This window comes from Penicillium nucicola (assembly GCF_028828085.1).
Source record: "Penicillium nucicola strain IBT 29836 chromosome Unknown utg000010l, whole genome shotgun sequence".
Lineage (NCBI taxonomy): Eukaryota > Fungi > Ascomycota > Eurotiomycetes > Eurotiales > Aspergillaceae > Penicillium > Penicillium nucicola.
The window spans coordinates 4,226,466-4,250,856 of record NW_026643134.1 but is presented as its reverse complement, the minus strand read 5'-3'; the positions used below and the strand labels follow the sequence as shown (position 1 = coordinate 4,250,856).

The following is a 24,391-nucleotide window of genomic DNA, read 5'->3' as shown; positions in this document are numbered from 1 at the left end:
TGAAGGCAAAAGGGCGGCATGAAGCGACCTATGAAGGGAGATAAGCTTGTAGGGCGGGGGGTTCACGGAAAAGCCGGTTGCTAGTTCTAACTCTAGTTTCTCTTTCTATGCATATTGTATGAGACTTTCAACCTCCAGCACCAGAAAGGGGAAAGCCGAAGACTAAAAAAATGGATATCGTCGGAGATATACGAAACGCCACAATCACAACGTGTCTTGATTTCTGGAACCAAGAAACCGAGAAACCAAGAATTGAAAGACCCTAGAAACAGCAAAAGCACCGAAATCCCCAGCACCAATAGCAGCTCGTCCAACGGCCAAACCTGACTCCAACCACCTTCTTAATTGGGTAAGGAGTGAACCATGGAACGGGTCATGCATAACACAATTTGCCCTCCGGCGCTTGACCCAATTAGGGAGTTACGTAGTACAGAGATCTCATAGATCTTGGTTATACTTCCTATCACGATCACGATCATGATCCTTGGCCATCCAACATGGCCACAATGCACGAGGCATTGTCACTATGTTGATGGGCTGTGCTATTGGTGACAATCTCCTTTGCAATCTCACTGGCCGGTTTCCCCCGCATTGACAACTTCATCACGTGTTGCACCAGACTGGCGTCGTCCACCTGGTCGCTGACCCCGTCTGATACCATCACTAGTAAGTATCGACGATCGGAGTGCAACGTCCGTCGGGAGGTGTAGGGATCATTGGATAGGAAGTTCCCCCGTGATTCCGACCGGCTCGAGGCTGAAGAGGCGGGGTCTGGGACCGGGTCAAAGGTGTTGACCGGGTTCTTGTACTGCAGGTCGCCTAATGCCCGGGACATATTTAATGCCCCTGCTCACCGGTCAGGCTGGTTCATTTCACTGGGGTTCTTTCACTGGTGCCAAACATACCAAGACGTGGCGTTCCACTCCTAACGGTAACTGTCCCGCCTGCTGCTTCGATACGAGCCTTTTCACTCGGCACCTCCGGCTTGTGAGCCTCTGTAAGACGTCGCTAGTGTGGTGATTAGCTCCCTTGAAAACCACCTTCGCTATCGGGCGTAGTGCATACAATGTGATACGGGTGCTCTGTTTTGGGATCTCGCTCCGCCAGGATAACATGCGAGTCACCCAGATTGGACACAACCAGCTCTCCAACCGTGAGGTTAATGCAACAAATTGCCACTGTTGACCCGGATAGGGCAGGCTCGGCAGATTCGTGCTTGAACCTTTCGAGTAAAATGTTGTCTTCTTCTTCGAGTGCTGCCTTGATGGCTATCGCCCAGTCTCCTCGTTCGAACTCCTGGCGTTTACCAACTATATGATGCAGGGTCTGACTGACATGATCTGAAACAAGCCCAGATCCACTGGGATGAATGGTCAGAGTTAAAATCTGGGATGGGAGACTGGAAATTACTTACTGGCCATCATAGATTGCGAAAAACGCAACGTTGTCCTCTACTTTCGAGGGAAACTGGTCCGGAAAAGCCACCACACATCGGTCCTCCTGGAACGGCCTACTTCCTTGTGCCTGCAACTGTTCAGCTTTATTGTGCAAGGCTACCACTGGATGTTAGAATACCTACTTGTCCAGACCCTACATCAAACAGGGTAACCGCATCGGAGCTAGAAATGCTCTTTTCCTGGAGTATTCGGTCTCTCACAGCTTTATGCGCAAGGACCATGTTTGCGTAGAGATCGCGCTGTGTGTCTGAGAAGTCATACATTACACAGGGTCTATCATAAAGTCTGTGGCCTTGGGGGGTGATGATGTCCTGACATCATGAGCACTATTGCCCCTATGTGTTCAAACTATCTTGGTATGTAGGTAATTCATTGGTGCTCTAAATCCCTGCCCGGAGTCTATTCCTTCCTCAGACAATCCATATGGTCTGCATTGCCTTTGCATGGAACAGTCCGTATTGGGTACAGTGTCTCGTGCTTAAGAAGCTTCATCTCTTCATCAATGCTAAACATGATCTTGAATATGAGAATACTGTAAGCAACAAATATATAGGTAATCTGCGAGTCACGAACTTCATGCTTGGCTTCTGAACCCTGAATGCTGCAAAGATCTGATCTGGTTGATATGGCGCGCACGGACCATATATTTCGGCGAATCTGCATTACAGTGATTCTAAGCACTCTTTTGACTCTTGTATCGCACACCTTGAACTTCTCGCCCGTTTCGGTATGGGCTGGGTAGGAGCAGGTATCGTCGTTGCAACAACGGTATATTTTCTTTATCGTTACCCACCTCGCAGCTGGACCGAGCCCCGTCCTCTCCCCCCTCCGGAACTCAAACCCGAAGCACTTGTTACCACTTCCACTCCCGACGAGCCCGTACCGGAAAAGCATGAGCCAAGGCCTTCAACGCCAATAATAGAAACAGAGGAGGAGGATTCTCAAAGCACACCCAAGGCATCGGCTTCGAGCGCACCACTGCCGATCCTTGCGGTCCCCTCGCTCAGCCTCGATAGCAGCGACAGCGAAACAAGCAACTCGACAATGCCATCCATTCCGCAGTTCCTACGAGGCGGGCAGTCCACAGCAACAGATCGCGATAATGCGACACCCAAGTCCCAGCCACCATCCCTCGGTCCTCCGCGACAACAATCAACAACGGCAACGAGCGGCTCCCTAATGCCACCACCCCCACCCCCAGGCCCCAAACTCCGTCCATCGCAAACCAACAGCCTCGCGCCACCGAGTCTACAGCCCCCGCGTCTCTCGGGCAGCCCCCGCGGCCCACCCCCATCAGCGGCATCCTCCCAGCGCGGACCCCCAACCAACAACAACCGTCTAAGTAGCAGCACGCTAGCCCCGACACCAGTGATCCTGAACAAATCCAAATCGAAGAAAGTCATCCTTGAGCCAGGCTTCTCCCCCTTAGACTGGGCCGCCCTGACCTCGAACCCGAACAACAATCTCCGCGGCAAAGATGTACCACCGGGTCTACTCCGCGTGACACCTTCCATGCTGAAAGAGCAACATGGGCGCAAGGGCCGAGACGCATGGACCTCGTACCACGGCAAAGTATACAATATCTCGCCGTACGCGCCTTACCATCCAGGTGGTAAGGGTGAGCTCCTCCGCGGTGCGGGGAAGGACTCTGCAAAGCTCTTCCAGGAGATTCACCCGTGGGTTAACTGGGAAGGGATTCTTGGCGAGTGTTTGATTGGAATATTGGTTTCTGAAAATGATCTCCATGCCGAGAATACCTTGGATGCCATGGATTGAGACGACGCCGGGTCCTGGAGCTTGATTTCTTTACTTCTGCCTTTCTCTGTACAGTGTACATTTAGACGAGATACCCTCCTGCTTATAGAGGCATTGCATAATCTATATGATACCACATACTAGCATACATACTCTGTGGAAGTATAAACAATCCCATTTCATTCCGTTATAATTCTCAAGGAATCAGCGAAGCGACTTCAAGTCCCTTTACAGCTCATCCTTATCAACGCCTTCAATGGCAACCAACTCCGTCTCAAAGATCAAGGTCGCACCACCGGGGATAGGTCCAATACCACGGTCGCCGTAGCCAAATTCGGGAGGAATAGTCAACGTGCGCTTCTCGCCAATGCACATATCCAACAAGCCCTGGTCCCATCTAAACAGAGATATACGCATTAGCACAAGGTGTTCCCAAAACATAAATAGTAATAGCCAATCCAGCCCAGTCTAATTGACCAAGTCCAAATCCAGAACAAAACAAAACAAAAACACTAAATCCCAAACAATCAAAACTCACCCCTTAATAACCCGGCCAGTACCAAGCTTGAAAGTCAACGGCGCATGACGCTTATAGCTAGAGTCGAATTCGGAGCCGTCGGACTGCAGGGTTCCCTTGTAGTGCATGGAGACGCCATCGCCCTTGACGGTCTTGCGGGTGCATTCGACTGCGTGGGTTGTTTCGATGCCGAGCTCGGCGGCGGCAGCGAGGGAGCTTAAAGCTGCGACGAGGATGGAGGTGAAACGCATTTTGGGTGGATTGGAGGGATGCGGAGAGGTGCAGGTGGAGGTCGGATAGAGGACAGATTGGGCGTTGCATTCTCGGGCGGATTAGCGTTGGTCTGTGCTGAAGTATAAACTGCTGGTAATGCATGCACGTTGTGGAATGAAGGGAATGGCTTGTTCTGTTGCTTAGGTATAGCCATCTGCTCCGTTGAATTTCATGTAGCATTGTGGCTCAGAAATGACCTAGCTAGCCGCACTGTTGATCCAGCCTTGTACCATCCGATCCTTCAAGGCCGTGACAGGTACACAACTTGATCGATAACCCTAGCCCTTACTTAGCTAACTGCGGTACAGAGACAGCTTCCCCAGAATTGATGCCCTGATCGGCCAGAGCCTTTAAATCGCCCTCTCCCATATCTTCATCCCAACCCCGAGCAACTAGGTAAGCGCGAAACTTCTCATCCCTAACCCTAAGATCCTCCCCCGACAAATCCGGCACAAAAACCCAGGTAACAACAACACCAACAACTCCACAAATAGCAGCAATGATAAAAGTCCACTTATCCCCCAAGTGACTCTTAATCGGCAAAAAAGCCTGCGTGCCCACCGCAGCCCCAGCCTTCCCAATAGCCGCCGAAAGCCCATAACACGTCCCTCTGACACCAGTAGCATAAGACTCAGACGAGATAAGTCCGAGCATGTTTCCAGGTCCGAAGTTGCCACAGCTCTGCATGAGCCCGTAGAAGACCACGAAGAGAGGGACGATTTTCGTTATGCGGTCGTACGCGCAGCCGATTATCAGGCCGAAGATGAGGTACCCGCTGAAGCCTAGCATCATTATTGGCTTTCGGCCGAGCTTGTCGCAGAGAAGAGCACCGAGGAACACGCCTGGCAGGGCGATGGCGCCGAGGAGGAGTTGCCATTCGCCCGTTTGGAGGATTGTGCCCTTGGGTACGACAGAGGAGATGATCGTGCCTGAGAAGACGCCGTTCGGGAAGGTCACGAAGTCTGGAATGGATTGGTTAGGTCGGTTGGTTGTTAGATGGGGATTCTTTTTCGATGTTTCGTTTCTTACCATAGAGGAACCATGCACCGCATGTTCCAATTAACGATCGCCAGTAGTATCGCAACACGAGTTTGTAAGGGACATGTTTCTTTATTGCGCCGCGGCGGTAGAGGACAGAGTTCAGCATGCGGATTCGGAAGTAGAAGATCGATAATGGCCAGATGCATCCGATGCCGAAACATACTCGCCACACGGTGCTGTAGTGTGTCTGGTTACAGGCGCAGAGAACGATCAGGAAGATTGATACCGCGAACGGGCCTCCGAATGATAGGGGGAAGTTGGTGACCATGATGAAGGCCGGGCCTCGGCGTTGAGGCACGAGATCATTTGCTGCTTCTGAGGCTGCGGTTGAGGATGCGGGATATTCGCCACCAGCGCCTGGTCTGATATTTAGAATCGGGTGTATTTTATAGTTCATATTGCATCCTTCAACTAATGGCTCTTGGGGTATATGATTCTCGGTGGAATTGAATTAGGGCTCACGTACCAAACCCAACAACGCTGCGCGCAATAGTCATCATCCAGAACATGCCATCGATAGTCACACCGTTTGAGGCTGTAGCAAGAATTCCTCCAATGACGATCATGAGAGTGGTGAAGATGATGGCGGTCTTGCGGCCCAGGTAGTCGCACGTCAATCTGGATATTGTCAGATCACACCATTGTTAGACTGGAGGAATGCCTCTGACCCGATGATAACTTGGCCGAGAACTTCGCCGACCAGTAGTGCATTAGACACACGCGTGCTGACGGCGGTGGTGTACTTCTTGGGATATTCGGCCTTGAGGAGGACATTGGTCATGGTCCTGTAGTCAGCCGTTCAGAGTTGTTATTCGATCTTGAGGGAGAAAGGACAATTTCAGCTTACATTAAATTGTTCTGATATCCATCGCTGATCAGAGCAAAGCCGCAAGCAAACTATTGACACATCAATTTGGCTGATTACTTGCGAGAACAGCGAGTACAGATTTCAGCTGTGCTGGTGAGAGCACACTCACGATGGTGAACAAGTCCGAGAGACTCTGTCTCTTCTTCGACACGTCGTTTGAGTGCCCGTTTCTCGCGATAGCAAGGCTTGAGGTGGAGATGTGCTCTCGTCCATCGTGCTCTGGGAGCGCAGTCAGGTCACTCTCCGAAATAACACGCTCGACAGACATCTTGGTAGTCCACGAAGTGAAGTTGAGCAAGAGTTGAGAGAAAGTCGGAAGTGAGCTTTCGAGGGGAAGTAGCACTGCTGTGGTCAGGTTCGAAAGTTAACTCAGTGCCACCAGTCTAAGGACAGGTCGACTCATACGCGGGTAATCTTGAACGTCCCTCGAGCAGCCCTATGAGGGCAATTAAATTAAGTTTAGAAACAGTAAAGTAAACACCTCGGCTTCGGGACTTGCCGTTGAGGATCTGCTTGAATATGTTTAATGGTATGTGGCCCATGTACATCCCCGTTGAACTGCGTTGGCGAGAAATATATATCGAGGCTTATTATCTTAGGTTCTGCTGTCTGAGGCTATTCACTTATTGTATCATTGGAGAATTGTTCAATAGGTTTCTATTCCATAGAAACTGAAGTAGGTAGATATAGTCGCTAATAACGCCGACATGTGCATAGCTCGGATCCCGTGGGTATCACAGATGTTTAAAAAAAAAAGGCACGCATCTATAAAGCAATATGATAAAAGAAGACAAGGTCATGACTCATGATTAGGAATAAATTCCAGGACTTTGCTTGTTGAATCAACAATCTAAGCCCACTTGCCCAGCAGGGCCATGAGGGCAGCGCCAGCACACAGCAGGCCGAACGCAACCAGCACGTCACGGATAGGAGCTTTGCGCATGGAGCTGCTGAACATGAACTCGTGGGCCATCAACTCGACAAGGGCAGTGTAAATCAGAATGCCGGCCGAGATGGAGTCGAAGACACCATTGACAATGAGGGTAGTTCGGCCCTCTGGCGGGTAACTGTTTCGAACACCGAGACCAATGGCAATGGCGATGGGAGTAGATATGCCGAAGCACAGGCCGAGGATGTAGGGGGTGAGACGTTTTGACTTGGGCCACGGGACAGTGGCCAAACGGGCACCAAGTCCAAGGCCTTCGAAGGTTTGATGGAAGACGAGAACGATGTAAAGGGTAGTGAACTCGGCACCAGACACTGCAAGAGTGAGACCGATAAAGATAGAGTGGAAGATAATGCCGAATTCCAGGATGAAAATGGATGTGAGTTGAGCGGCATAGTCCTCAGCTGCCTCGGGGTCCTTTTCGTTATCGGAGTCGCTATCATGATGCTCGCGACCGTGACCAAGGTGGTCTTCTCCAACAAGGTGGTTCTTGTGTTCGCCAACTTCATTGACAGCAGGCTCTTCGATTTGAACGTGAGAGTGCTCCTCTTCGTCGTGCACATGGCCTTGGCCGAAGGTAGAGAAGCGCATCACCATCAACTCGACGAAGAACAGGACAATGATAGTCATTAGAACGATGCCTTCGACCCAGCTGTATTCGGTAATGGGACCGGTCAGACACGGATTTGTCAGAGCCTCCTCGGCCGGAGCCAACAGGTGAATAAAGGCAGTAGCGATGATGACACCGGATCCAAAGTACTTGGCGATGAAGAAGCACCACTTGGGGAATCCCCCTTCTTTGCCAAAGCGACGGGCAAAGACAGGGAATAAAGCTCCGAACATAGAGCCAATCATGATCACAAAGATGGAAGAGATGCGCAGACCTAGACGGCCGTCAAACTCATTGCCAGAGTCACAGGCATCAGCCCGTTTGAGAAGAACAGATTCCATCACGGTTGAGATAGAAGAGACTGAACAGAGATAGACAAAGGTAGACCCAAGTACCACGGAAACTTGCAGGTGGAAAGGTGAATTGATAAACGAAAAAGTTAACGTCGGAGGATTGCAATCGAAATGTCGTGCAACAGCGTGGTGGAGATTATAACCCGCAAGGTCCTCGACAGTAGGCGAGATGTGTTGCTAGCGTCACGCAGGAAACAACCAGGTTATCCTGACAATCCTGAACCTTCAACCACACTTTCTCGTACGATTGGACAATTACGATAGAAGATGCAAGATGAACTTCCTCTTCTGGCGACACACGTCTGAGTCGGTCAAGAAGACGTTTGAAAAAAGCCCCAAAGGTCAGGGTTTACCAAAAGCCTGTACCAAAAGCCTGTACACAAAAGCTTTGGAGAATCACCAATAGTTGGGAATCAAAGAACAGAATTTGCGGGATCCGTTTATAATTCCCGGCGGGGGGCAGAGTGGGATTTCATGGGGACCTTGGGAGACTCGAAGACGTCAAGCAGTTTTGCGCGAGAGATGGCGGGTACCTGGTACCTCGAGGCCCATATTAAATTGGGTGTGGCCGGATGTACCCAGTACGGGAGTGAGGACCTTGGGGACGGTCATCTCTTTCCGGTCGCGGTGGTTGGAGTCACGTGGGGAGATAGCCAGCTCCGAGTCCCTAAAGAGAGATATCCTCGAGTGAAAAGCTTATAGATATACAAGTAGAGGCTCCGATCGATGGATCAGGTACTCAGAAACATGGAAGATGTGAAAGGGAAGTTTGTATCCCTGGATGGGCGTTTCCATTGCCAATCAGATATTCGGCGGTAAAAATGCTTGGCATTGACCTGAGGTCATCGAGAGCTTCAACTTCATTTCATCACCATGGCTCCCATTCGACGATACCTGCGCATCAGCAAATACTCGGTCTTGGAGTGTCGGATCTACCTCGACTCTCCATCCGATTCAAGATGGCTCTTGGACTCTCGGGATCCTGTCCTCCCACGCGTCTTTGAGGCCATCCGGCCGCTGGTCCTGCCCAAGCTGCGCGAAGAGAATGAGCGACTCTTTCTGCGCAAGAAGGGGAAAGCAGTCAAGGATGTCATTTCAGAAGGTAAGCTGAGAAGGGTCTATCTGGTGAAGTGATTGCTAATGCTTGCCTAGATGAGTTTGAAGTAGCCATTTTCCTGCGCGAATCGCGCACTCGTCACTCCCTTCTCACGCGCAATAAGACCTTCCACGGCAACAATCAACCCAAAATCAAGCCAGAAGATGGTGATGGGATCATAAATCCAGGCTCGACCGAGGATGAAATCTTAATAGAAAGTGATGGGGAGGTTGATGAATTGCACGTTATCCCTGGGGCGGATGAAGCGGCGGATATGCCAGAGAGAACAAGACAGAAAAAGACGGGGAAGAAAGCCGAGGACGTAAGCGAAGAGAAGAAGCTTCGTTTCAGTACACACTACGAAAGCTTCAATATTTGTGGATGGGTGTTGTGTCTATTGATCACCCGCAAAGGTGACAAGACCAAGCTAAGTGCTGAACCCAAGCAACCTCTGATGGAGGAATGGATTTCAACCCAAGCCCAGACATCCGTCGACGAGGATTGAGATACTCCTGTGGTAGTAGGCCCATGCCTTGGAGTGAGTAGGATGCCTATGGGCAAGCTGTGTCTCCCCCTCCTCGAACGGTGGGCAGCCGTGGTGGCGTGATCAACATCCTGTGATACATGTGAAAAGTAGCGTTGCAAGTGTTTCAACTCCCTGCAAACGCTATGAATCTGTGCAATTGCAGTGTTGAGACCAGGTCTTGTATACATGTCATGGGCCGTGGGCACCTTGATCAAGCCAAGAACTACAGGGCTGGTGTGACCTCAGGGTACATTCAGCACGGGTCATTGCAGGACTTGCTATGTAATGCCTTCGGCAAGTCGTCGGTGTAACCGGCAAGCGAAGCTGAGGGTTACGCATGTGGCTGATCCTACAGGGATGGAGCTCACACACAGCCGCTGAGACGAAAATGTTCAGCCACAGGTGTTTGAGCCGGTTGCACCAGTGGCATCTCGATGATCTGCGTGCCACAAAACCATAAGATCATTTTGACTTTGGTTTGCATGTTTCGGTTGCAAAATACAGACCAGGTTCAAGTGCCCACAAATGTCTTATTTTGATTCCACCCAGTCTACATGTGGTTTGGCCCCCCCAACCTCGGCCCGCTATTCCAGAAGGCGAACTAGAAGATTTTCAAGTGGAGCGCAACATGAAACAGTCGGTTTCTTCTGGTCCCATGACCCTAGCCGACACTCTGTTCATCAGAGATTTTCCAATGTGCCGGGCTCGGAAGATTCAGATAGAATGTTACAGAATCTGATATAACACCCAGGGGCACAGACAGTCACCGATCTCCAGTATTCCAATAGTTCGAGATAGTATACATGAACATTGACACCCTGGACACGGCCACCACCCAATCAGCAAGCTTCCAACCCAGCGATCGAACGGAGTTACAGTACCCTCAAATCCCGATGTGTTCCCAATCCTGCTCTTCCAAAATCTCCGACTCCACGCTTTCATTCCAACGGTGCGGAACGGTGAGATGTAGTCTCCATCCAAGTGGAGCTACTTTAACCCAACTAGGCATTATTGAAGTTTGCAGGCCGCTAGTTAGAGTTTTCCTTGCCATGTGTCCCGTTTTTTTCCAGCTTGCCTCCTTTTCTCGGGTCCCCCGGCCTTAGTTCAGGTACACCCGTGTGGTCGCATAAGTGCATTTGCCACTCTCCCCCACTTTCTCGTAGTGTACGAAGCACGGAGGAACGGGAGTCTCCCAATTAGTAATTCTTTTTACCTGCTCCTTTGAGTGCAAATCCCGAACTGGTTCTCTCTGGACCCTGGTATACGTACAGTACAGGAACAAGTTGCATCTCCATGGGTCATGTGGATATGCAGAAATCTCTCTGCCTGCGATAGCAAACCCGGATGTAACCAGCTGTGTACGCTGTACCTGTCTGTATTGGGAGGGATGAGGGACATGGTTTTCCGGGGAGGGGACCCCGACGTCCCGAAGCTGGGGATGGTTGTCTTCACTCTGTTAGTACAGTGTACACTATACACTAGAACTTACCAGTACTAGCATGTGTGTACGCAGTCGGTCCACGCAAGATATTACTATACTACGGTATCAAGTCCACCGAGTTACGGTGAGCACGCCATCTACGCCACACCAGGGATCAGGCCGATCTCCTGAAAAAAAAACATTACAATGTGGCAGGGCAAATTCAATATTGTATCGCCCGTAGCCAATAAGGGGTTGGGGGGGGGGGTTGTGGGAGGTGGACTCCATATTCTCCAGATGTGTGTTGCTTCAAAATAATGATGTGCAATGCACTGTCCTTTCAGCGAGACGATCATCTGCATGAAGGGCACTACTGTATATATCGGGGTTAATCAGTGATGTACTCCGTACTATAGGTCAAACGGAAACATGGACAGATGACAATTTGTTATTCGGAGGTGAAGATAAGAGATCGCTTAAATCCCAGAACAGCAGCACTACTTTGTACCAAGGGGTTTCTATCCTTACAGGTCTTAAACTTCATCTGGTCGTACGGGTAGAAACCATGGGACTTTATGGGTCATCTTGTGTGGCGATGCCTGTTCCTGAATTTCTGTCCGATCGTTGGAACGTCAACCGTCAACCGTCAACCGTCAACCGTACTGTAATTGTCCTTCAGGCCTGTAAGCTCGGCATTTTAGGATCTCGGCTATCACGCTTGGTTTTGGTTCTTGTAATCAATACGAATCAGACTTCCCGTTTGGCCCTAAATCGATTATGGATCCCTCATCGGTGTTTTGGGGGGTTTCTTTTTTTTTTTTTTTCTCTCTCTCTCCTTTCCTGTTTGAATTTAATTTGTTTCATTCTGATTTGGGGATCTGCAAACATGCACGTGTCTATCTACCGGGGACATGGAGGCTTGGATACGGGCTGTTGTTGAGTCATAAGTTAACCTGCATGTGCTTGGACCTTCTTCGCCTACTGTAGAGGATCTGAGATAATCAGGATGATGATATCCCATGAATAATAAGGGAAAACAAAACGACCAAAAAAATAAAAAAGAAACTAATCGTTCTCACCGCATCAAGGAACCGTCCCTATGGAGCCACGGTGGGCCCACGGGAGATTGCCCTTTACCAGTTGTCATCTCGCGTGGTTTCATTTACATGTTGTAGGGGGTTGTGAGACCTAATTCTGAGAGATACAGGTGCTCTCCAGGGCTCGCAAGTGATCAGACACTGCAAACTGGGTAGTACGGTCTGCCGTGTTTCATTTCCTTCCCACTAGTGGTTCACAAGAAACAACGCCACTAGTGGAGAGCTTCTAGAAAAAAGAGGAATTTCCATTGGATTTCCCCTTGGGGGAAATATTTGTAAATCGCAATAAATTCCTACGTCAGATCAAGTGGATCCTCAGCCTCCTGTTCATGGCAGGGATGTTCGAGGGGACTAATTTAGCTGTGGAAAGGTCGGATCGACTATAAGAATCCGCGTGCTCCTGTAAACTTTTTCTTACTTCTCTCAACTCAAGCCATAACTTATACTTCAAGTGTTTTCTATATCAGAGCTACTACTACACTACACCACACTACACTACTCTACACTCTACACTCTACAACAACCACCTCCACCTCTACCTCTACCACCTTCACAATGCCTTCCGTCGGCGCTCAGTTCCCTCCATGCCCTGGTCCTCCTCCCAAGGGTCCTCTGCCTCCTCTGCCGAAATAAAGAGTCCGACTTCAACGAATCTGATGACACTGGCGTATCTACACATACGCTCACGACCTGGACTCACCTCGGCATGGATATCACGACTTTCAACCTCGACCCGGCTTCAACTCTACCACTCGGACAGCACCTAATTCCAAGTCCAGAAAGTTTCCCGCGCCTACACGAGCGCTAGCCCTGCCAGTCTCGCTTCCCACCTTGGCATTTCAATCATAGCCTGCGCAGCGCAAGAGCGGAAAACTTGTTCCAACCCTCGGACTACAACACACTTCCTCATTTTGAGACATTTGGAAGGGCCATTCCCACCCATTTGCTTTCACTCTTTTGCTATTTCTTTTTTTTAACTAGCATATGGAGATTGGCGCCGGCGCTATACTCCCAACTTGCATTAATAGCCTTTCTATCTCTTGCTTTGACACTCCCCTGGGCGGGGTTCTGTTTCAGCTTTTCGATCGAGCATGACGCGCAGATGCGGAGAAATATGCATCTCAATTGGACAGCGAAACCCTGTCAGGATTAGCACGATCGTCCCGTCAATGCGTCATCCATCGCATGTTCAGCTCTTTTTTTCCCTTTCTTTTCTTCTGTTTCCTTTCCCATGTGTCGCGATGACTGGTCGTGATTGACTCTGAGAGCCTTTTAATTCTGTTTATTTTCTGTCATGTCTGTTTTTTTGTGTTTTTTTTTCCCCCTTCTTCTTTCCCCACTGCATCTGGCCGCTATCTGAATCACCGGCATGTATCATAGACTTAGTATACCCAACAGAGCAATTTGTCATTTTCTTTCTACAATATTTATTGATTTCCTGGATAAGCTGTATGTTGTGCATAAATTAACCTGGGTGAAACACTATCCCCCGACCCGTTTCACCCGTCACCCGTCACCCATCTGACCATCCCTCGCCACGCTAATGCGAGCAGGGATGACAGGCTGGCGGGTGTCGCGGAAGAGGGATTGGCGTGTAAGGAGAAAGGCAGATAAACCCCCCCATGTTGATCCAAAGCGGAGTTGGCACCGATCTGACATCGTTATCGAGCCCGTTACTAGGCCGGAGTATGGTGCGTGCATCAACATTTGCATTTACCTTTTGACGCTTACTGTGTGGCATGGCCGGAAATCCGGGATTGATTGGTGCGTGAAACCCGGACAGTCTACTGTAATGACTATCTAGCATATTGCATGCAGAACTACTAGTTCAACTAGTCACTGCACCTAGTAACCCCCATGCACGGAACTACTGTATAACTTATGTACCTGCCTCAGAAGAGGCAGACACAATACTCCGAATCCCACGTCCCCCGTACTAAGGATCAAAAAAGGAAACAGAACGGCTAAACGGCCAAATTTAAAAGGAAAAGGAAAAAACCAAAATCCCCCCCCCCCAAAAATCAGAAACACGAAAAACGAGTCAAAGCTAGATACGACTTTGGGCCCGTCCGAGCGCATTTCGGGATTTGGCCTGGTTTGGGCCCTTCAAACACAGTACTATGCACTACTGTACATAATCTGGAGATGGGAGGAGATCCGGGAAACTGGGTCTCCAGTTCAGGTAGTCGTTTCCCGCCAATGACAGACCTCGGCCGAATGGCCAATTCCACCCAAAACCGGATCTATGACGGTCACTCTTGGCCGTTAGCCCCTCATTCTGCAAGAATCGAGTTAATCTATATCCAATCGATCCCCTTGACCCCTCCACGGAGGAACCGATATAGTTTGAATGTTTAATGTGTTTCCATGGTTAGAATAGAGAGTATCGGATATATTTATCTTCGTTTCAGAAGTAAGCTTTCGGCCGCAAGACAGATGTCTGACAGGACTGACTTTCAGGGGATGAGTCTGTGCAGGAGCTGACCTGGCACATAGCCACGTGTTGCGCCGAATGAGGTCATTTGGTAAATGGTAAATGGTAAATGGCTCTTATCGTTTTCTCCCTTTCTTTTTTTGCGTGTCGAAAGCCAAGGATCATGTCTCAGGCCCGAGAGCCAGGAAAAGGAATCAGTGGACAGGGGCCGTGGCGTCATACTTTCCAGGCTGCCATGGGCTTTGAGGCTCTCGTGTTGCTAGGTTTCACGAAGCGGCCTATTTTGGAATCGTTCGATGGATTTGCTGTACATCTGTACGGAGTAGAGGTAACCTTGAAAGTTACTGGACTGTGCACTGCCTCTGCCTGAACACGGCCCGTACATGGCCGTGCTGGGATGTCTATCAAGCGGGCCAAGTCGACTTTGGCTTTCCAAAGGTTCCGATCTGGCAAATGCGCCGCTTAGGAAAGAAAGTTCCATTGGCTATCCTGCTATCTTCCCAGGGACTCACATCGACGGGCTTGGTTTGATGTTGATTGGAGATTCGATAACCCGAAAGAGGAAGTAGCTGATTGTCATTGCTTGGTGCATATACACGACAAACTGGACAAATGGGATGATGGATGCCTAGCTCGTAAGCACATTCAGCCACTGGTCCCGAGGTTAAGGAGCTGGAACCTACTAAAATATTACATATTCGCTGTTGAGACTGTTATGGTTCAGGCGTGATGACTGATATTGGGCCGGGAGATAGAATCATCATACCAGAAATAGATCTTACAGGAATGAAGACACCATATGCCAATACAGTAGATTGCCCAGCAGATAGTAGAATGCAAGTATGAAGAGCTCGGCTTTATATAGCAACGGATAAACACACGTGACCGCCCGCCCCAAATCAATCACGGCCGGGACTACTTCTTCTCCAAGCGCAAAGCCACCATGGTACTACAATTGCATGTATGGGGCCCGGCCTTTTCCCTGCCATCAATTGACGCGCAATGTCTCGCCACTATCGCATACTGCTCGGAGGTCCTGCCCAAGGATTCGTGGGAGCTGATTGCGAGCAGCGATCCCTCCGTGTCCCCAACCGGTAAGTGACGTATCGACAAAAAGGTACCAGCTGCTGATACCAACTAGGTGAGCTTCCCGCTCTGCAGAATGGGTCAATCTGGGTGAGCCGATTCCGCAATATCGTGGACTACCTCCGCCAATACTCCGAGGGAGCATGGAACCTGGATGAGAACCTAGGCGAAGTCGAACAGGCCGACAGCATTGCGTATGCCTTCCTCCCCTTCCTCCACCAACAAAACAAAAAAAAAGACTAACACCAAACAGCTTCTCCTCCTTCATCGAATCCCGCGGCCAACCCCTCCTCGACCTATCCCTCTACGTCACAAGCCAAAACTACTACAACAACACAAGCCCAGCGTACGGCACCCTCCTTCAATGGCCCAACCAATGGATCCTCCCACCAAAGCTCCACGGCGCCGCCAAAACCCGCACAGAATACCTCGGCCTCTCCTCCCTAGACCTAGCCGCCATGGAAGAACAACGCAAACGTGACCACTCAGCCGCAGTAGCAGCCGGCCAGATCCCCAAAACGCTCATCCAGACCCCGCGCGAAACAGTCTCCAAACTCCTCGGCCGAACAGCCCAACACAACCAATTCCGCCTGGAAGCCCTGACAGCCGAATTCTTCGAACCCCTCGAAGCAATGCTCGCCCGCAAATCCTGCCTGCTCCCCACCCCGGCCGGATCCCCCTCCAGCCTGGACTGCGTCGCGCTGGGATACCTTGCGCTCGCGCTGATTCCCGAGCTGAATTTCCCCTGGTTGCGTGATGCCATGCGCGCCAAGGCCCCGCTGATCACGGCTTACACGGAGCGGATGCGCAGTCGCTGTTTCGGCGATGTGGATGTTAAGATTGAGCATGCTTTGCAGCCGGCCCGGGGTGCGGAGGCTGAGTTTGCGAAATTGCCTTGGGCGGCCCCGGCTCGTGTCTCCGTTGCTGCCGTTGGCACTACGCTGCTTGCGACTCTGGCTGATAATACGCCGTTCTTGAGCGAGATTCGTCAGAACAGACGGTTGAAGCAGGTTGTGCAGGCTGATGGGGATTTCTCGCCCGTGCAGAAGAGCTTGCTGGCTCAGTATGCTGATTCCAGTAATCGGGATATGCTTGTTTCGGTTGTTGCTGCTGTTGCGGGTGGCGCTGCGCTGGTTGGGTATATGGTCAGTGTGGGCTTGCTTTCTTTCTCTGGTGGTCATGCCGAGGAAGAGGAGGAAGAGGATGTTGAGTTCCAGCCTGAGGTTATGCACGTTGATCCTGGGTCTGCGGCTGACTTCTTGGGCGCGTTGTAAGTGGTCGGGTTAGGGTTGATACACGCTCGCAGCGCGTTTGCTTTGTCCTTGGTCGTTTTGACTGCTCCTCTCTTCTTTCAGGTTGGCAGATCAATGTTTTGTCTTGTTTTAGACTGGTGGAAGTGAAGATTGTACGATAGCATAGCATTCTGTCATTTCCAAGGATCGTCCTTGTTGCTTCCATGTACCGCGAAGGTAAATGTGAAGGTGAAGGCGTTTTACTCGTTCTTTCACGTGGAATCAAAAGTCGGGTCAAGAGACCGAGTCTTTTACTTGAAACTGAACTATTTCCTTTGTATTCTTTAGGGGGCGTAAGCATCTACTGTATTGAGGCTAGCATAGATCCTTGTTCTGCACATGCCCTCTGTCTCCAGTCTGCAGTGCACGGTGCCCCAGCATTCCATTCCTCAGCCCTAACCCAATCTAACATTCCACGCATCTCGTTTCATTCCTTTCATTGCGATCTAAGATCTACAAGGATCAAAGAGAACACCAACTTACTATCTCGACACCTCAAAACACAATATCTGGATATTGAGATCCCATTGGCCAACATGCAAAGCCGATGACATACATGGAGATCTTTGAATTCGGTCCTTTATGCAGGATAGGCGTTAGTGTGCGCCCCGAGGGGTCAACTGCATATCAGCTGTACGTTTAGTGAACTTTATATGGGGTAGGAAGGGTCACGGGTAAAGGGTCCATTGGGTAGGGGTTCGTTTCAGTTATTTGGACGAACTGTGGACGAACATGTGTTTGAACCCCATTTTTTGGCGTTCGCTTTCAATCCTGCAGGGTGAAACTGTGGTTCCATGGGACTTGGGGTAAATCGTTTCAGATATTGATGCTTGATTCAGTATGAGATATAGCATACATAGGTGGTATATTGGGCATAGATAGCTCGGAAATAGGATAGATCTGGGGCAAACGATGAGGATTGAGGATACATGTCAGGAATAGGATAGCACTACACTGCTTGGGGACAAGGATGGACAGAAAAAAAAAGATATCAACTCTCAAATCAAGTGGTATATGTACAGAGAAGAGGACAAAAAGAAGCAAATTGTGACAAAGATATGTATGCGCCCCTCTGACGGAAAAGAATAAAATGGAAGAAAAAAAAAGGGTATCCGTAGAGGAGCAGCTCGAAGATGAGAATATGTGGCCAGGGATCAACCCGCGCACGCACACATGTAAAAAGACAAATACACCTTCAGTGTTGAACCATTTGCGCAAGAATAATCAAAACTGTCCGTGAGATTTTCAGTAGTAGCCGCTTAAGAGCTCCAGCCGAGGTTGACGACGAGACGGACGGGGCCGGCGGACTGGGCAACAGCCTTGTCGGTCTTGCCCTGGTCGGCGGAGGTGTAGGCGCTGACGGTGGCACCGGCACCCTGGGTGATGGAAGAGCACTTCTCACCGAGGTGGTTGCAAATTTGCATACCGGCGATCTCGAGGTTGGCGAGCTGGGCAATAATGCAGGAAACGTCCCAGCCGGAGTATCCATCGTTCTGGGAGTTGCTCATGTCGAACTCACCCCAGGTGGAGGCGTACTCGCCCACGTAGTTGGTAGCCAGACCCTCGCCCTCGGAGGCACCCCATCCACCCTGGGAGTCGTCATCGATGGCGACGAAGATGCTGTGGTTGGGCTCGACGGTGAAGCTGAGAGCAGAGTTGGGGGACCAGAAACCGTTCAGGCCACCGCTGGGGCCGTACGAGTTCCACATGACGACGGTCCAGGCCTTGGAGTTGTCGTTCTCGAAGCGAATGACGTGCTTGTAACCGCTGGCGGCGGACTCGTCGACCTGGATCATGTTGCTACCCCAGGGGGAACCGACGTTGCCGATGTAGTCCCAGTCGAGACTGCCAACACGCTTGCTGGCGGTGGAGGCACCGAATCCAGTAGTGGTGTAGTCGCCGTCGGAGGGGTAGTCGGCCCAGTTGCTGGAGCCGGAGGAGGCCGAGCTGGAGGCAACGGGGGTAGCGCTGACGGTAGAAGCGGCTTCGGAAGTGGCCTCGACGGTGGCCTCGCTGGTGGGAGAGGCGATGACAGCGGCAGTGGTGGTGGCCTCGGCGGAAGACTCGGAGGACTGGGCGCCAGACCACTCGTTGATCCAAGAGACGAGCTGGCCGTCGATGGTAGCAATGACCTCAGCACCAACACCACGCTCCTCCACCTTGGGCAGGGCAGTGATGGCAGGAGCGTCAACCTCCATGTCGACGAGTTCAACATCGAGCTTGGGGTGAGCGTGACGGCGGTCGTGACCGTGAAGACGACCGACAGCCGACCCAGCGGTCAGCGCGGTCATCAGCAGCATAGAGTTGGAGAAGTGCATATTGAAATGAGTGGCTTGAGCGAAAAACGACGCTCGACGAGATGAAAATTCCAATCAAATGAATGTGTGTGAGAGATGAGAAGAAGGAGGGTGGATTTGGGGGGGGGGCTGCTGGTCTTATTGTATCACACAAACGGCCGTAAACCTTACACCAAAAATCAGGGGCTGTAGCAAGATGATTGGTGCGTACCTGAGCCAGTGGAGTCAAGGTGGAGATTTTCAGTCGCGCGATTGGCCAGGCAGCGGTCCAGACTCTGGCTTTGTGTACTTTTCACTTTAGGGGGTGACCTGTTTACTCTCCCAGTCTGTGTATTCATGGATTTGCGGTAGTTGGGGGAGTGTATTGTGTATTGTCTATTGATTGTTACAGGAAATGACTCCATCTATACTCTCACACGTGTTCATCGGAATGCTGAATGCCAACGTATACTGTACAGTAGTCTACAGTAGCCCAATATCCCTCTACCAAGTCGATTCCCCAGCCAATCGGGACAATCCGCAAGGATCTCAGTCTTACGAAGCCCAATCTTAAATACGGGGACAACTCACCTCTGCTGTACGTGGACAGAACCATAAGTACCCACGGTTCAATCACTTGTCATATTCCTCTTCCTATATTCATACTTTCAGGTTCAGGCTCAGATGCATACACCCCCCCAGTGAACATGGAAATTAGACCAAGACAGTAGCACTGTCCCTGTCAATCATATCCACGGATGTGCACAAACAAGGCCTGGCCGCAGATCAACGGCAGAGATTTGCCCCTGCCTCCCTACAGGTACAACGTAAGGCACCACAATATCGCAGGAATCGCCTGAGCCCTGCTCCACCGACATGACGAGTCTGTCTCCGGTACGCTGTTGCCGGGCTCCATCCGTGTCCATAGTGCCACTCCTTGGGCCCTCCACTTGAATCCAGGCCTTGGATGTTTACCAGCGCTAGACCGAGGGGGAGTCGTTTCAGGTGTGCCAAATCTGAATTTTTAGCCGCCTACAGGATTGCCCAGGATTGCCCAGGATTGCCCAGTTGCGGTGTAGGTTTGGCCCAGGGTTGGATGTTATTGTGTTCGCGGTATGAACGGTGCCCATTACAGTATTGTAATGCCTTGATGTCGAGGGGCGTTCCTGAAACACTAGGGCTAACTGTGCAGGAACCCGGACAGATTCAATGCAGGTCCCATCCTTGGATCCCTGGGGGCTAAAATGACTTTAAAACTGCGATGTGCAAAAAAAACAGCAGTAAATAAACAGAACCAAGGGTTGAGACGGGAGCTGAGCCAAGGTTCGGCTCTACTGGGAAATTAATGACTTGATTTACCGTGGGAAGCATTTCTTGTAGATCTGGAAAAAAATCACTATCAGAATGAAAACTATAGTGTTCTATACTCCTACTATCACTTCTATATTTGATTGTGGCTTGGTTCGGAAATAGAAACGGAGGACATGGCGGTTCTATTTCTAGACGCCTCCTGAGACAGGGTGCTGAGCCTACGACGACCGAACTACAGAATCAGGAGCATCTTCAGTCCCTGAACTATCCATGGATCGTGATCACTTCCCGCTCAAATCAACCCCACCCTCGAATGAATCCCCGCCTGCCTCAGCATCCAATTTCAAACTGTCATCCAACCCACAAACCCGGAACAGCATCTGCGGCGTAATTTCCTCACTTAACCCAGGCAACCCAGTCTCCTTCAACTTCGCCAATCCCTCCCGCATGGCAACAAGCGCCGGTCCAAGGGTGGCAAACGGATAGATAATCATCCGAAATCCAATCTCTTTCGCCTCCGCCGCCGAAATTGACGGAGTCGCCCCATGCTCGACCATATTCAGAACCAAAGGCCAAGGCGCCAAGTCCTTGACAGCCTGCGCAGCCATCTCCCGCGATGAAATCCCTTCCAGGAATCCCACGTCTGCGCCCGCCGCCCGCGCCGCCCGCAGTCGCGCCAGGCTCTCTTCATACCCATGCGCTTGCAGCGAGTCTGTGCGTGCGATGATGACGATGTCGCTACCGAGTCGCTGGCGCGCTTGCACGGCTGCCCGGATGCGGGTTGTGTACGTCGCCGTCTCGACGAGTTGCTTGCCGAATAAGTGGCCGCAGCGCTTCGTCTGGACCTGGTCTTCGATGTGGAAGGCTGCCACGCCGGACCGGGCGTATTGCTCGGTTGTTCGTGCGACCATGATCGGTCCGCCGTAGCCGGTGTCTGCGTCGGCGATGAGGGGCGTGCATGGGGATAGGTTGGCGAGCATTTCGGCGTTCGCGCGCATGTCATTCAGGGTGCAGATTCCGAGGTCAGCTTGGCCGTGCACTGAGGCTGCTGTTCCTGCGCCGGTCTGGGACGATGCTTGTTAGCCGGGATGGTTCGCCTGGGGTCAGTGGGGAGCGGATGAGGTCTGCATGCCATGTATAATGCGTCGAAGCCCGCTGCCAGTGCTAGACGTGCGGACATGCCATCGTAGACTCCCGGGGCTACGACGAAGCCATCGGGGTCTTGGAGGGTCTTGCGCAGAGTGGTAGCTGCTGAAGGGAGAGCCATGATGTCTTGGTCTCGACTGATATAAAATACTCTGATCTGGAGTGGACCGCGGAAGTCTGGATGGTAAGTTAAGTCTTATATGTCCATGTGTGACAAGCTTTTCCCTCATTCTTCCCCACCGCATCTCTTTGCTCTCGATGATGCGCACTCTCCACCTGGCCGATATCGGTACTAGACTCCACCTATAGCAGTTGACATCAGGATCGAAATTCACTACAGTGTATAGAGACTCGGCATTTACTCGGTGAGTTGGACCGTAGACCTTGGAGAGAACATTGAGGCGGGGTCGCCTCGTCTCGAGCTGAAGAGCTACTGAGAGACTAGCATTGGGCATATCAGGATGTCGATGTAGATCAGTTAGTGCTCCAATCCTATCATGCTACAATATCAAACAAACAACATTGCATCCATCCCAGTCCAAAGAGTTATTTCTTCGTAACTCGTCATGGTTCATGGATTTATGCTGCACCTGCATCTGCACCTGCACGCCTGCACTGGAGGGTCCAAGCCCGGTCTTAGTCAGCATCTTAAAGCGGCCCATCTCGACTCCATTCTTCAATCCCAAAAATGAGCTGCAGCTCCCACCTTTGACATCGTGGACACCTTTGCTCTCTTGATCCCATCTCCCTTCTAGCCTCAATGGCTCGCCCCTCCGTGGTGCAAGAGTATGCACCGCCCTCCGCACCGACCCTCAGCATCGACCAAAAGTCCGCAACCGAGCGCCAAAACTACCAAGTCGCCCGACCCCAAGGCTACCGCGTCTCATGGCACGCCAACCCAGCCGTCGAAGCCCACCATTTCGGCCAATCGCACCCGATGAAACCATGGCGCCTGACCCTGACCAAACAACTAGTCATGGCCTACGGCATGCACCACGCAATGGACCTGTACCTCGCGCGCGCGGCGACCTATGAAGAAATGGCCGACTTCCACGAAGCAGACTACCTAGACTTCCTCCGACAGGTCATGCCCGGCGACATGGACCGACCCGAACAAAGCGACAACGTCATACGCTTCAACTTCGGCGACGACTGCCCCATCTTCGACGGCCTCTACAACTACTGCAGCCTCTATGCCGGCGGCACCGTCGACGCCGCCAGAAAACTATGCAACAACCAATCCGAAATCGCCATCAACTGGAGCGGCGGCCTCCACCACGCCAAGAAAGCAGAAGCGTCCGGCTTCTGCTACGTCAACGACATCGTCCTGGGCGTCCTCCAACTCCTCCGCCACCACCCACGCGTCATGTACATTGACATCGACGTCCACCACGGCGACGGCGTCGAGCAAGCCTTCTGGTCAACCGACCGCGTGCTCACCGTCTCCTTCCACAAATACGACAAAGACAACTTCTTCCCGGGCACCGGCGCCCTGGACGACACGGGCCCCTCGCACCCCCTCAACCCAGGCGCCCACCACTCCATCAACGTCCCCCTCAACGACGGCATCGACGACGACTCCTACATCCAGCTCTACCACGAAGTCATCGGCGCCTGCGTCGCGACCTACCGACCCGGCGCCATCGTCCTCCAATGCGGCGCCGACAGCCTAGGCTGCGACCGACTCGGCTGCTTCAACCTGAACGTGCGCGCGCACGGCGCCTGCGTGGCCTTCACGAAGACCTTCGGGCTCCCGCTGCTCGTCGTCGGCGGCGGCGGGTACACGCCTCGAAACGTCTCCCGGGCGTGGGCGCATGAGACGTCCATCCTGCTGGAAGCGGACTCCATCCTCGACCCGACCATCCCGGATAGCGTGGCGTTTCGCAATCACTTCGGGCCGGATTTCTCGCTGTTCCCGCCTTTGTCAGAGCTGCGCAAACTGGAGAATAAGAATCCCCGGCCGTATCTTGCGGGGCTTGTGGAGGCCGTTCATGAGCAGTTGCGTTATATTCAGGGTGCGCCGAGTGTGCAGATGAGTTTCATTCCGCCGGATATTCTTGGGCTGAGGGAGGATACGGAGAAGGAGATTGAGGAGCAGATGTTGCTTGCTGAGGAAGAGAGGGAGGAGTATGATGGTGGTGGCTCTGTTGCGAGTGTGAGTGCTGCTGGGGCTGCTTCGCAGACTGCGTACACTGGTTCTGCGGGGGCAATCCCTCGGCCTAATCGACGGAGGGAGCTTGAGCGAGGTGCTGGGTATAAGGGAGAGCTGTTTTCTTGATTTACTGCTATGGTGTCTTGATGACGGTGATCTTTGTGAAGCATGGCGCATTTGTCATTGATGGCGTTTTTTTATATGTGGGCGTTTTCTTTTTTTTTTTTTTTTGGCTTGTTTGTGTTGGGCATTTTATTCTATTTTGCCTTTGTGATATCCCAGTACAGTAGGAGTGAATAACATACGAATTCCAAAGATCAACATCTAACATTATAATCAAGAGTCTCTGTAGACTCTTATCACCCATATGGTATGAGAATTCATTTCTGACAATAGATCCTATTTTTCTTTTTGTGTTTAAATTAAACAAATCGGGTATCCAGCAATGGGAACGGTATGGTCGCCGGAAACGCTGTGTTGAAACATCAGAGGGGCAAGGAAGGAATTAGTCAAGGACAAGCGTAATGCCGGCCGCCTCGAGTTCGGTTTGTGCTGGAACGGGTAATCTGCGAAGGTTGAGGTGGCAGAGTGAGAGAGAAGTTTGGATTAAGTCGGGGAGTGATTGATGGATGGAATGGAATGGATCTAGGATCCGTGTTGGAGACGGGGGGTCTGGCTTAGTTGGCTTCCTGGGCATCTACAAATTCATCCACGTCTGACGTTTGCGTGTCTGTC

At 51.4% G+C, this 24,391-nt stretch overlaps 10 protein-coding genes across 10 annotated transcripts; 4 read left to right on the top strand and 6 right to left on the bottom strand.

Annotated features, from left to right (window-relative positions):
* Positions 1-475: 475 nt before the first annotated feature.
* Positions 476-1,678, bottom strand: N7511_010186 (PP2C family serine/threonine-protein phosphatase; the record flags this gene model as incomplete). The annotated part of the gene is made up of 5 exons (XM_057132563.1): positions 476-846; positions 906-1,008; positions 1,066-1,360; positions 1,415-1,524; positions 1,580-1,678. The coding sequence occupies 5 exons, from the start codon at positions 1,676-1,678 to the stop codon at positions 476-478; spliced, it is 978 nt and encodes a 325-aa protein (XP_056980551.1).
* A 508-nt stretch (positions 1,679-2,186) lies between these two features.
* On the top strand, positions 2,187-3,233 carry N7511_010185 (cytochrome b5-like heme/steroid binding domain-containing protein; the record flags this gene model as incomplete). Its single annotated transcript, XM_057132562.1, has 1 exon — positions 2,187-3,233. The coding sequence occupies one exon, from the start codon at positions 2,187-2,189 to the stop codon at positions 3,231-3,233; it is 1,047 nt and encodes a 348-aa protein (XP_056980550.1).
* A 207-nt stretch (positions 3,234-3,440) lies between these two features.
* On the bottom strand, positions 3,441-3,980 carry fkbp3 (peptidylprolyl isomerase family protein FPR2; the record flags this gene model as incomplete). The annotated part of the gene is made up of 2 exons (XM_057132561.1): positions 3,441-3,609; positions 3,751-3,980. 2 exons carry the CDS (start codon positions 3,978-3,980, stop codon positions 3,441-3,443), a joined length of 399 nt encoding a protein of 132 aa, XP_056980549.1.
* Positions 3,981-4,287: 307 nt separating this feature from the next.
* Positions 4,288-6,179, bottom strand: N7511_010183 (uncharacterized protein; the record flags this gene model as incomplete). The annotated part of the gene is made up of 6 exons (XM_057132560.1): positions 4,288-4,964; positions 5,032-5,400; positions 5,510-5,661; positions 5,712-5,828; positions 5,891-5,940; positions 6,021-6,179. 6 exons carry the CDS (start codon positions 6,177-6,179, stop codon positions 4,288-4,290), a joined length of 1,524 nt encoding a protein of 507 aa, XP_056980548.1.
* Positions 6,180-6,761: 582 nt separating this feature from the next.
* Positions 6,762-7,808, bottom strand: zrfB (low-affinity Zn(2+) transporter ZRT2; the record flags this gene model as incomplete). The annotated part of the gene is made up of 1 exon (XM_057132559.1): positions 6,762-7,808. The coding sequence occupies one exon, from the start codon at positions 7,806-7,808 to the stop codon at positions 6,762-6,764; it is 1,047 nt and encodes a 348-aa protein (XP_056980547.1).
* An 885-nt stretch (positions 7,809-8,693) lies between these two features.
* Positions 8,694-9,421, top strand: N7511_010181 (uncharacterized protein; the record flags this gene model as incomplete). The annotated part of the gene is made up of 2 exons (XM_057132558.1): positions 8,694-8,922; positions 8,973-9,421. 2 exons carry the CDS (start codon positions 8,694-8,696, stop codon positions 9,419-9,421), a joined length of 678 nt encoding a protein of 225 aa, XP_056980546.1.
* A 5,915-nt stretch (positions 9,422-15,336) lies between these two features.
* N7511_010180 (glutathione S-transferase family protein) lies at positions 15,337-16,753 on the top strand (the record flags this gene model as incomplete). Its single annotated transcript, XM_057132557.1, has 3 exons — positions 15,337-15,487; positions 15,535-15,673; positions 15,733-16,753. The coding sequence occupies 3 exons, from the start codon at positions 15,337-15,339 to the stop codon at positions 16,751-16,753; spliced, it is 1,311 nt and encodes a 436-aa protein (XP_056980545.1).
* A 1,277-nt stretch (positions 16,754-18,030) lies between these two features.
* On the bottom strand, positions 18,031-19,089 carry aspf4 (allergen Asp F4; the record flags this gene model as incomplete). The annotated part of the gene is made up of 1 exon (XM_057132556.1): positions 18,031-19,089. One exon carries the CDS (start codon positions 19,087-19,089, stop codon positions 18,031-18,033), a length of 1,059 nt encoding a protein of 352 aa, XP_056980544.1.
* A 1,550-nt stretch (positions 19,090-20,639) lies between these two features.
* N7511_010178 (isocitrate lyase/PEP mutase family protein) lies at positions 20,640-21,625 on the bottom strand (the record flags this gene model as incomplete). Its single annotated transcript, XM_057132555.1, has 2 exons — positions 20,640-21,422; positions 21,491-21,625. The coding sequence occupies 2 exons, from the start codon at positions 21,623-21,625 to the stop codon at positions 20,640-20,642; spliced, it is 918 nt and encodes a 305-aa protein (XP_056980543.1).
* A 639-nt stretch (positions 21,626-22,264) lies between these two features.
* On the top strand, positions 22,265-23,782 carry hosA (histone deacetylase HOS2; the record flags this gene model as incomplete). Its single annotated transcript, XM_057132554.1, has 1 exon — positions 22,265-23,782. The coding sequence occupies one exon, from the start codon at positions 22,265-22,267 to the stop codon at positions 23,780-23,782; it is 1,518 nt and encodes a 505-aa protein (XP_056980542.1).
* Positions 23,783-24,391: the final 609 nt, after the last annotated feature.